We start from the raw sequence: 12,531 nt of genomic DNA, 5'->3' as shown, positions 1-12,531 counted from the left end.
CGTGGTGTGTCCAAGAGAAAACTGTGGATAAAGTTTGATGCAATGTCAGACTTATCCGGGTCACACTTTCCTTGAGATTGCTTGGGTTTCATTTTCCACATATAATTGTAAATTAGAAAAATAAAACTTTGCTGCTAAGATTGGGCTAAGGATACAATTTAATTCGTTGCTGGTCACGATGTTGACCCTAAAGAAAAGCTGAAGATCAAAATAAAAGTTTCCAAACAATGTTATATTACTACATTCTCAATCTAAAATTATTTGATAATTTCTCGTGTAATATATTTTAACACGTACGCCGTATAATGAGTGACGTGTTCTGTCAAGTTAAAACATATTCCGTGTTATAAGTTTTTAACTTATAATTTAAATACTGTAATACGTAATACACTGTAAAATAATACATATCGCTCGTCATATGACACGACAATGTATTTTTGCAAAAGAAGATAAACATTGATGGCTTTTGATTCCCAATCTGTCTCACACCCCCCACTCTTCCTCCAAAATGCACCCACCAACATCACCTAGATATTGCCACCTTCCTTCTAAGCCATTGAAAAATAAATGTTACAAACTCCTAGCATGCTTGACCTAGCTAGCTATAGCTAGGAAATTAAAAATATATATTCCAAATCCGTATATTATATAGTTTGTGTTGGGTGGTCATTGAATTAATCCTCCAAAATACTTAATTTGTCTCCACATGCATTGTTTAGTGCCCTAATCTCTCTCTTGTTATTAATTCGATATTATCATCGTACCTTTCCAATAAATTAAATAAACATGTTGAAATTATTTTATTTGAGTGCATAAGGACAATGGGGTGACAATTGCATTCATTATAGCCACCCACAATTGTAAAATAACTACGATATTCTCAAGGCAAAATGTATTCCCATTAAGCCACTGGTTTTTTTTTAATTTTTATTTAAAAAATTATGCGATGGGGGTGGGAAAAGTATAGCTTCAATCAAGGAGACAAAATGACAAACAGATCTGTCATTTAATTAGTGAGCAAAAGCTTTGCCATTAAGGTTAATTAATTCAGTGGCCAACTAGGGTTCCGCAAGTTGATCCTACAAAATCTCATTTGCGGACGATTTGAGGAGGCATAACCTGACATTATTAACCACTTTTTTTAGCTCTTATTTTTTTATTTTATTTTTAATGACTGCATTATTAACCACTAACCTTGTTTAGTCAGTCTCTTAAGTTTCACACACACACACCCCACATGGGTAAGATTATTAAACTAATAATATAACCCTCTTTCGTAGGATGTAATTTTGCATGAGACATCAGAGGCCGTACAGACATACAGAGACTCGCAAGGCATTAATAATAATTTTGAGCATATCATCTTCGATCTTTCCAAGTTTCCTTTGGCATTTCAAGTTGCTCAACAAACAACCACTAGAGTATACTTATAAAATTGTTGGACCACAAATTCATGAACATAGTTTTGGTTTTGTTATTTTTATCGAGATGAAGAAAACCGACTTATAACTCAATTGGTTATTAAAATACTTATTCTTAACCCTAAAATAGTGTTCGATTCTCCTCTTCTCTAATATTTGCTCGTATAATAGAGTTATTGAGAGGAATACAAGGTTATTTAAGAATAGAACATTATATTTTTGGATATCTATTCTTGATGTAGTAACTGATTAGCCTGGAATTGGATGATACACAATTGCTTCGAAACTTCATGAAAGAGATGGAGAAAGATGCCACTACCAAAGGAGATGGTAGATGGAAAACAAACAAAAAAAGTAGAGCATAGAGAGTGATTCCCTCATCTTAACCTTGCCTCACCTTTCTCTTTCATTCTGGCTCTATTATTGCCCACATCAACCCATTACCCAACTGCATCGACCATACTTTGGTTTAACCACTACCGAAATCTAAAAAGCATACATCAAAAAGTAATAAAAAGTAGAAAACAAAAAAAAAACTACATTTTGATTGCTTTCTTGCAACAAAAAGATACTAAATCGGACGGCCAAGATTACTCGAGGCATGCTATGCTATCATGATAAATTAGAAAAAAAGAAGAAGAAGATATATATATATACACATGGGGAATCATGTGTGTTTTGTTTGTGCTTCACCAGCTTTTAAGGGGCAAATAGTTTTTTTCACCATGACTTGTGGATATATATATATATATATATATATATATATATATATATATATATAGTGTATTTTTCTTTATTTGTTTTTAAAGTTGGCGTTATATTCTACATGTGATCTCCACCCTTTTAAACTCTCACATTATGAAGAATCTGTCTACTCTCTTTCTCTATCTTTACAGCTTTTGTTTTTCCTTTTCGGGAATCTCATTCATCACCCCAACAACACATATAAAACCAACCCTACTTGAATATTTCTCACTTCCATTCGTCTCTGTCAACATAACAAACAATATACATAAATACAACCAAACTCATTTTCGCTCATTCATTCATTCATTCATTCATGAGAGAGAGAGAGGAGAGAGAGGAGAGAGAGCAGAGCTGAAATAATGAAACAACACTTTCCCATTTGCGCTGCAATTGTTATGACAACTAAGTATGATGCTTGCTGCATATGCTGATGGGGTATCTGACCGGCTATCATTATTTCTTGTATTGGAAACATACCTTACTTGTGCTCAGGATGCTTGGAAAGATGTCAGCTTTATATCTATCTCTCTCTCTCTCTCTCCTTCCTTCTGCCAAAGTGAAATTTGACCGTTTGGTTGGGGGGAAAGTGAGGGAGAAGTGGCATTCATTCATGGGCCCCTCTTGCAGCCCTGGACCCACTGCATGATTCTATTGTTGTCCATCAATCTGCAGTACCCAGTAAACTCATGTGGCATCATGGCATCTCATTATATATATATATATATATATATTTACCATTTGTAGTTCAACAGAAAGTGATTTTTACAACCAGTTGAAATTTACCCTCATAATAAAGTAAGAAGGAAACTTCCCACATTCAATGAGACACATGCAAAGAAAGAAAGAAGATTAACAATGGTGGATCTCCCTCTCTGCTCTGCTCAAACAGAGATTACATTTCCCAATGCATCATCTCTTTCTCTTTCTCTCTCTCTCTCTCTGTAATTTTTTTCTTTCTTGTCATGGTGTTTGTTTGCCTGCCATTCTTAAATGTCTCTCCATGTGCATTTCAATACATCCTTCTTCTCCTCCAACTTTAGGACAAGTCTATTTCACATTAAATTGTTAATGCATTCACAAATTCAATACAGAGATACTTGTCCCAATGGAAACTACCTCTCCACCAGTCACCCATAATAATGTGTAGGCCTCAACCATAGCAAGGACTCTGCATTTGTCATTTGTCAGTTCACAAAACAACATTTTTTTATTATATAAAATTATATAAATATAACTAATAATAAAAAATGAAAAAGTTATTCTTTTCACCTGTTTTCAGATTTTGGAAGACTTAAAGAGTAAGGTTATATACAAAAAGCAAAGAAGAAATTATTATGATCATATGGTAAAAGCACCAATATTGCTTCAATGGTGAGAATTTTATATCTGGAAAGGAAGCTGCATGCATAGCATAGCATAGCATCTCTTGCTTTGCTACAAACTTTTGTCCATTAAATTGCAAGTATACCTAAACCCTTGACCTTGACAAGGCATATTTTACTGTTTGTATTAGAATTAAGTGGCTAAGTTTAAAACCAAGATGTCGCAAATCTCAAGTGGTTAAGAGCAGTTACCCCTGCACCCGACGTCATGTGTTTGAATCTCTACTTCCCCAATATCACTCGTGTAAAAATGAAAAAACCCAAGATGTCATGTGAAATTTACCAAGAGAAAGAAAAAAGAAAAGAAAAGAAAGTAAGGTGTCCTTAATAAGTGCTTTTATTAAAGCATAAAAGCACGTTCATGTTAAGTGTTTAAACACACAAGTTATCCACGCACTTACAAATTGTGTTTCTATGGTGGAAAAAAGAGGTTACAAAAGATTTTGTGGTTTCCTAGACTTCACTAGATTCATGGTTTTTCTGAACATTCTTTCTTTCCTTTTTGTCCAGCAGAGGCTTATATTTGGGCTATTATTAACCCACAGACTTCATAAAGGTAAAAGTGGGCTTATGGCCTATAACCGGCCCAAGTCCAATTGGCTTGAGCCCCACTATTATGCATGTGCTTGTCAAAAAGCTACTTAGGCTAAATTATGATAAAATAAAATAACTCCCACTATTATGATAATTAGTCTAAATTAATTTAACCGAAAGAGGGATTCGACCATTTTCACTACAGCAACCTAGCCCAGGCAAAAGGCTCCTTAGGCCTCAAAATCTATTTCCAAGGCCCAATTCTTGCCAGGGCAAGAAATGCTCCGGCACAGCTTATGCAAATTTGGATATCAGGGATGGAGGAAGTGAGTGCTTGCTCTGCGGTTTAGTGACTTGATTGATATATAAGAAATTTCACCGAAAATGGGAAATATATATATAATTATTAGAATGGTAGCATCGGAACTAGGTATGGAGCCATCTCAAATCTCAAAAGTTAGTGTTTAATGTAAATTTGAAAAGAAAACAAGAGAAAAAGAAACATCTTTGGACATGAAACACCCAATTGGGAGTTATGCACCTCTTAGTGCAAGGGCGGAACCAATAATTTTTCGATAGGTGAGCTAGCTAAAATTTTTAGCTTAAAATTTAATGATAATTTTTAATTTACACTTTCTATATTTTTTCTAGAAATAAAAATATATATTAAATTACGTAAACCACGCTAGTTCTTAGTCCTATGAACTAATTTTCAATAAATTTAGCATAAAACAAATACAAATTAAATGCAACAAAAGGGTTAACACGAGAACAATGGGGAAAACCACAAAACATACTTTAGAAAAATAATATTTTTCTATTATTGAGTTTATTTATTATTATTTTTTGTCTGAAAAGATGTCTTCTTTGAAATAGTGGGGAAACAGCCAAAAAGACCACAAAATGAGGGCTCCAACCACAAGTGGAAACGGCAAGTTGATGGGATATATAAGTTTAATTGTGTTTTTCTTCAAAAACCTACATTAGCTACAATAGGCTAAAAAAAATTTCTTCAAAAAGCTACTTAGGCTACAGCCCAGTGTAGCTTTGTATGTAGTTCCGCCGATGTCTTAGTGATCATGCACAAAAAATTATAGTCAAAACATAACAAACTGAAAGGTTGTTACTTGTCAACTAGATCTAGTCCAGGAAAAAAAGGCATTGACTTGTCAACCAGATCATGCCTAGATCATAAAGACTATACAACAATCAGTGCTAAACCTGTTAAATCCAATGTGAAGAAAGTGAGAATCATAGTAGGCACTATAGTGTCATCTCTTGGACTCCTCCAAAGGGCAAGGGCAAGGCAAAGGCAAGGCAAAGACAATGCAAGATTTGTCACTATTCATGCGAATAGTGGCAGCCTTGTCTTTTTTGTTTCCACCCCAAAGGGCAAGGGCAATGGCAATTACTATTCACTTTAATTTATTTTCTATTTTTTATATACTTAAACCATTAATTTTGATAAAATTTTCGGTTGCCACGTGTCACTATTTTATTATAAAATTATCATATCAAATTTTAGATAAAATTTTCGAATAAGATTTTCGATTGCCACGTGTCCATATTTATTGTAAAATTCACATCTCACTCATCATAAAATTGAAATACTCCCGGTCCTCATAGTCCGACACAATCGAGTACAAGGATGACTCAATCATTGGCGGTTCCACTGGATCACGACGTGGGGGAGTATTTTCCTTCTGAGGACGTAATAGTGTCATTATTTCCGACACGAAACGCACCATTGAAACCGACTGCGGGCATTGTTCACTTGAGGAGCCATGTGTAATGGTTTTCCCCTTTTTTGTTTTGCCTTGAATAATCTATTTAAAAAAATGAAATCGGAAATGCAAGAAATATATATATATAAAATGACATTAAATTGAATAAAATGGCAAATATTTTATTTTTTTACCTCGTTGCCAAGATTTTGACCTCTTTGAACGTTTGTCCACGACCCTTCGGCTTCGATGGAAGAGGCTATTTGTATTTTTGCACAAATGAAATTTTATAGTCGAAAATTTGGTATGGAAAATGAATAATATTTGTAGGTATTTATAGAAATTTTTTTCTAGAATTTCTTGATATTTTTTACAATTTTTTTCGATTTTTTATAGCCAAAAATTGGAGAGCTGTTGGACTGGATAAGATTTTTGGATCAGAGGCTCCAGGAGAAGCCACGTGGCTTGTAGCCGTTGGTTTCTGGCAGTTGTGGGTCAGCGCTGACATCAGCAGCCTTCGGGCAATAGCCCAGTCGATTCTTGCCTGTGGGCTTGCCCGGGCTAGTGTGTCCCACTTCTTGCCCGGGCTGGACCTTGCGCGCTGGAGGGGGGTTTGGGGGCATGGGGCTGCCATTTGCCCTGATTTGGGCTTGCGCTGGAGGTTCTCTTAAGGTCAAATGTGGGGTTCACAACTTGAGAAGAAAAAGAAAAACTGAAAGAGGAGAGGAAAGAGATGGGAAGACTTGAAAAATAATGCCAAAGAGCATATAAATCAGAAAATTGCAGCTTCTTTTGACTTGGGAATTGGATGAGGAGCCTTGTTCAAATTTGCTATATTTGATTGTGGAAGAATGACCGAGAAGACTTTTACATTTTTCTACTAGAGGAACGATCCATTCTTAACCAAATTTAAAGGCAGTCTACTTTTGATTGAAGATAATTTTCTCCATTTCACGCTGGAGAAAATTTAGTTTCATATTGTCGACAATGTATCGATAACGTGTTGACAATGATAATCGATATGAATTCTGCTCCAGCTGTGAAAGGGGATCCCTGATGAGAGTCAATGAATTTCTTCTAGTAGGCAATTCATCCTAAGAAAATGACAGGGTACCAAATCAATACATTCAAAGCGTAAAATCTTGAGGAACTAGAAGATGATTGACTGCATGCATTGCCTAACTATATATTAATGGTCAACAAATAGGAATTATATATATTATCAGAGTCTTTGTGAAAGTGAGATCCAACCAACGAGGTCTTCAAAATTTCCAACAAAAAGCAGCTCAGCGCCATAAATTTTTTTAAGAAGGAGCTCATATATGAATGGCTGGAAAATTGAAAATCCATGGAAGGCTTTTATATAATATGTGGTTGCATCTTTTGTGCTCCTCCTTGCTGCTCATCACAACAGCAATAATATTTTCCACAGCAGAAGACACAAGCACATTTCAGTCCATTGCAGATGGTGAGACTGTAGTCTCGACTGGGGGAACCTTTGAGCTTGGATTTTTCAGCGCAGGTGCTCCAAAAAGCCGATATGTGGGGATATGGTACAAGAAGATACCGGTTGCCACCATTGTATGGATTGCCAACAGAGACACACCCCTCTATGGTTCATCAGGTGTACTCAAGGTAAGCAGCCCGGGAATTCTTGTCCTTGTTGACCAAAAGAACACTACAGTTTGGTCTTCCAACACATCAAGTTCTGCAGAGAATCCAGTGGGAAAACTTTTGGATTCGGGAAATCTTGTTGTGATAGATGGCGATGATCATAATGACACTGAGAAATATTTATGGCAGAGTTTTGATTACCCAGGTGATACATTACTACCGGGTATGAAGCTTGGTAGGAACAAAATCACAGGTTTCAGTTGGCATCTTACACCATGGATAAGCCCCGAGGATCCTTCTCCAGGAAATTATACATATCAGCTTGGTCCTGATGGATACCATGAATTAATTGTGAGGGAGGGTTCTGTTATAAAGTATCGGACTGGACCATGGAATGGAATCCAATTTAGTGGGATGCAAAATTTAAATCCGAACACATATGATTTTGTGTTGGATAATGAAGAAGAAGTATATTATGGTTATAAGCTTCTCAACAGCTCAACTCTTTTCAGGCTGGGGTTAACTCAAGAAGGATTTGGGGTGAGCTACATCTGGAGTGATGGAAACCAAGATTGGGGAGTTCATTCAATGGCACCGGATGATAGCTGTGGGAAGTATGGAATATGTGGTCCAAATGGTGCATGTAATATTGACAACTCCCAACTATGTAGCTGCTTGAAAGGATTTATACCGTACTTTGGACAAGACTGGGACTCGGTGGTGGATTGGTCATATAGATGTGTGAGAAAGACTCTACTGAATTGCAGTGAAGACATCTTTAAGAAGTACTCTGGGTTGAAATTGCCAAGTACAGAACAATCCCAGTATAAAACAAGTATGAACCTCAAGGAATGTGAGATGACGTGCATGAACAACTGCTCCTGCACCGCTTTTGCAAATTTGGATATCCGAGATGGAGGAAGGGGGTGCTTGTTGTGGTTCAGCGATCTGATTGATATAAGATATTCCAATATAAATGGGCAAGATATTTACATAAGAATGGCTGCATCAGAACTAGGTATGGAATCATCTTGCTGTTTAAAACAAAGTTTGAAGGACAAATAAAAGCCACCAAGAAAAAAGAAGAAAGAAATCTTCCAATAGTACTGTTCCAAAGGCAGTGTAGAGAGGAACAAGATAGAGCCAGAAGACACAATTAGAAAAATATTTCTTTAGAATTGTCTCAGAAACTAGCATTAATTGTTCGTTGGATGATAAAAAGTAAAGATTTTCTTCTTTATGAATTTCTGACTCCTCAATCTTCTGCTTTCAAATACTTCATTCCTAGATCAAGGAGACGCTACAAAGATCATAGTAACCAGCACTGTGTTGTCTACTGGAATGCTGATCCTGGGCCTAGCCCTGCTATTATATGTGAGGAAGAAGCAGCAACAAAAAGATGGTAAGCTACTTGATTTTGTACTCTTCTGTCCCTCCATTTTCTAAGATAGGTAGGTTCAGTTCTATAGGGAATTTTTGCTGTTGCCTCTCTGTTTTCTAAGCTAAGGTAGTTCAGTTCCATGCTACATTATTTACTTCACTACGTACTTCACAGGAAAACTGAGGCCCAGCCAAAAGGAAGATCTGGAATTACCATTATTTGACTTGGCCGCTGTTGTTTCCGCAACCAATAACTTTTCGAACCACAATAAACTTGGAGAAGGTGGTTTCGGATCGGTCTTTAAGGTAAAATCAAATATAGTCCTCCCTACAGTTAGCTTGACAGTTTCCACACCTCGTTTAGGTCAGGACTACAAGTAGTATATTGAATGTTTGCAAACTACAGAGTATGAAATTTGGTCATGATATGTGGCTGATGGATTTCAGGGTACATTGAAAGATGGACAAGAAATAGCTGTGAAAAGGCTCTCAAAACATTCTAGACAAGGACTCACTGAGTTGAAGAATGAGGTTACACATATTGCCAAACTTCAGCACAGGAATCTAGTGAAGCTTTTAGGATGCTGCATTCAAGAAGATGAAATGATGCTGATCTACGAGTTCATGCCTAACAAAAGCTTAGACTTCTTCATTTTTGGTTTGACCACTCAAAAACCTTCTTCATTAGTTCACTTCTTTTTCGGTTTGTAAGGTTTAGGGTGGGACTTTACCCCTTTATTTCTCGCAATATGCATTTTTCTGCCTCTCTGCGTGCAGTGTGCACATAAGGAATTTGTTAGCGTGATTTACTTTGTTGGAATATTCCCTAACAATTTAAGCTTTTAGAGTAGAACAGTTGTATGACCGTTGACACATCCTTTTTGGTTCTTTTTTTAAGAGTTTTTTCCTTTTCAATTAGGATTTGGCTCAGAGAATAATGACATGTCTTGTTGTTTGTTTGAGTATGATCAAAACTTGATTATGTTAACATTGGTAAACTACGCTATTTTGCAGATCAAAGAAAAAGCATGATGCTAGATTGGCCCAAGCGCTTTGACATTATTAATGGAATTGCTCGGGGGCTCCTCTATCTTCATCAGGATTCTAGACTAAGAGTAATTCATAGAGATCTGAAAGCCGGTAACGTTTTATTAGACAGTGGATTTAACCCAAAAATCTCAGACTTTGGCCTGGCAAGAAGTTTTGCAGAAAATGAAACAAATGCAAAAACCAAGAAAGTGGTTGGAACATAGTAAGTATATATCACAAAAGAACCAATACATACATATGGTATACTTACTTTGCTTATTAAATTAGTTCTTGATTGATTGGTTTGTAGTGGTTACATGTCCCCGGAATACGCAATTGATGGGTTCTACTTGACAAAATCCGATGTCTATAGCTTTGGTGTGTTGGTGCTAGAGATAGTGAATGGGAAGAGAAACAGAGGATTCACTCATCCAGGCCACAACCTCAACCTTCTTGGACATGTTAGTGTCAACTGTCATGCCCAAAAAAAATTTACTCCTTGCTTGTTTTTGTTTCTTATTTTAATCAAGTACAACGGTTCTGAGCTTTTGATTAATTCTTTTAGGCATGGATGCTATACACAGAAGGCAGGTCCATTGAAGTGCTAGATACATCGGTAGGGGACTCCAGTGATCCACTTGAAGTTGTGAGATCAATTCATATAGGTCTTTTATGTGTGCAGCGAAACCCGACAAATAGGCCGAGCATGCCAACTGCAGTTCTAATGTTGAGTGGTGAAGGGTCGTTGCCTCAACCTCAAAAGCCTGGTTTTTATAGTGAAAGGGATCTTAATGAACTCGAAGTCGATCGTTCTTCTAAAGCATTTTCAGCTAATGAAGTCACTTTTACACTAATGGAGGCTCGATAAATGATATTTCATGTTGTTGCGTATATTGTCTTAACTTAATCTGGTTTCTTTCTAGACCGATGTGCTAGAAAAATGCACCCTATAATATTTTTATTTGTTTCTTTGAAGTTGAGATGGAGTTCACACTACAGAAACACAGACGCTGATATAAGAAGTTGGCTTAAATGGTTTGAATATAAAAGAATAAATGAATCAGATTTTCACTTGAGGTGGTGTTCTATTTTATTTTATTTTTATTTTTCTTTGGTGGGTTGGTTTGGTGTTCCTATGCAAGGAGGAGGAGGAGAGAAATGATTATTATTATTATTTTTTCAGCAAACAACCAGAGGACATGACAAAATGTCAAAATCTATAACAGAAATGCAAAATTTAAAGAATGAAACCAAGAAGAACCATCAATGGATGAATATTGAATACAAAAGATTTATCAAGTCTCAAGAAGAACCAAACCAATCAATCTATTGCTAAACCAAACTAGAAATAAATAGTCACAATTTGAGATTGGGGCCTAAAAACCGAACCTTGTTAGGCGAGACCATAGAAACTCCATGATAGGACAGCTCCACCAAATGAATAGCTATCAATATTGGTATAAACTGTATCTTATACTAAAACTGGATTTTCATATTTTGATTTGTTGGAAATTTGATTTTCTAGTATTTTTTATTGAATCCAAATGGGGGGTACTTCCTTATTTACATTGTAAACTTAAGTAAATGAAGTAATATAAAAATAAATTAAAGTAAAAAGACATAATATTTACTTAAATGTTTAGGCCCTTGGGTGGATCGGCCCTATGGGCGAGCTCGGGCCGATGCCTATTAAATCTCAGCCCGACCCAGCCCAAAAAAAGAAAAAGCCCAACAAGGCCCGCCCCAAACTCGACCCGAGCCCAAAAATTTAGGGCCTTGTTGTCATTGGTTCTAATTAATGTAAAAGATAATTTCTTGTTTTGTTTTGGTTAATGCGAATGCTAATTTGCTTAATTAAGTGGCACATCCTTCACATGCAGCTGCGCACAGACTTCCATTACAAGTGGCAGGGGCGGAGCTATGCCAAGACCAGAAGTGCCCATGGCTCCCCAGTTTATTTAATCCCTTTAAATGTATTTATTGGGTGTGGTAACACATGTAAAGAAAAATACTTAAGCCTATGGCCCTCCCACCACTAACCAATACTTGTAGAAATTCCATTCGAATATGAATATAGTAGTAAAATCGTACTACATCTCCTAAAGAGAACCACTCGTTTTTTTTTTTGGTCTGAACCATGAGGTGGTCCTGGATGGGCCCCAACTATGGGTGGCACCTTTAAGCCTTAACCACAACCCAGACTAATCCCCACTCACACCGGGTCGGCCCGTAAGGGGTAAAGTGTTGGCCAAAGTGGTGACTCCGTACGAGAGCAGGGATAGAGAACCACTCGTTTCAATCTTATACTCTATAGGCAAAAGTTTATCCAATATGCCAAACAATGTATATAATTAAGCTTTGTGTTTTATGTTTCGGCCCCCAAATACAAAATCTTGGCCCGGCGCTTGACCAGTGGCATCATATCAGGTATGTAACTGAGCACATGTGTAATTCATGATTCATCAGGTTGTGATATAGATGGCAATGAGAGTTTTGATCACCCAGGTGATACATTTCTCCCAGGAATGACGCTTGTTGGAAAGACTCCACTAGATTACAATGAATTGAAGACAAGTTTAAGAAGGTACTCTGGGGTGAAATTGCCATGCCCAGAAAATCCTGGTTTAAAAGAAGCATGAACCTCAAGGAATGTGAGATGTTCTGCATGAAGAACTGCTCCTGCACAGCTTATGCAAATTT

The 12,531-nt window shown here is 36.7% G+C and overlaps 1 protein-coding gene across 1 annotated transcript; it reads left to right on the top strand.

The window, feature by feature from the left end:
- The first annotated feature begins 7,028 nt into the window (after window positions 1-7,028).
- On the top strand, window positions 7,029-10,806 carry LOC110761109 (G-type lectin S-receptor-like serine/threonine-protein kinase At4g27290). The gene is made up of 7 exons (XM_088251428.1): window positions 7,029-8,440; window positions 8,711-8,824; window positions 8,978-9,108; window positions 9,250-9,460; window positions 9,817-10,054; window positions 10,142-10,292; window positions 10,397-10,806. The coding sequence occupies exons 1-7, from the start codon at window positions 7,135-7,137 to the stop codon at window positions 10,697-10,699; spliced, it is 2,454 nt and encodes an 817-aa protein (XP_088107554.1). The 5' UTR covers window positions 7,029-7,134; the 3' UTR covers window positions 10,700-10,806.
- The last annotated feature ends 1,725 nt before the right edge of the window (window positions 10,807-12,531 follow it).

Source organism: Prunus avium, chromosome 4 (genome assembly GCF_965620075.1).
Source record: "Prunus avium chromosome 4, drPruAviu1.hap1.1, whole genome shotgun sequence".
In the NCBI taxonomy this organism is placed as follows: domain Eukaryota; kingdom Viridiplantae; phylum Streptophyta; class Magnoliopsida; order Rosales; family Rosaceae; genus Prunus; species Prunus avium.
This window is presented reverse-complemented; position numbering and strand designations above follow the sequence as displayed.

Excerpts from the sequence above, each read along its gene's own strand:
- LOC110761109 (XM_088251428.1), top strand. The coding sequence starts at position 7,135 with ATGGCTGGAAAATTGAAAATCCATGGAAGGCTTTTATATAATATGTGG. Across the intron at positions 8,441-8,710 it reads AATGGCTGCATCAGAACTAG|ATCAAGGAGACGCTACAAAG; the intron begins GTATGGAATCAT and ends CTTCATTCCTAG. Across the intron at positions 10,055-10,141 it reads AAGAAAGTGGTTGGAACATA|TGGTTACATGTCCCCGGAAT; the intron begins GTAAGTATATAT and ends ATTGGTTTGTAG.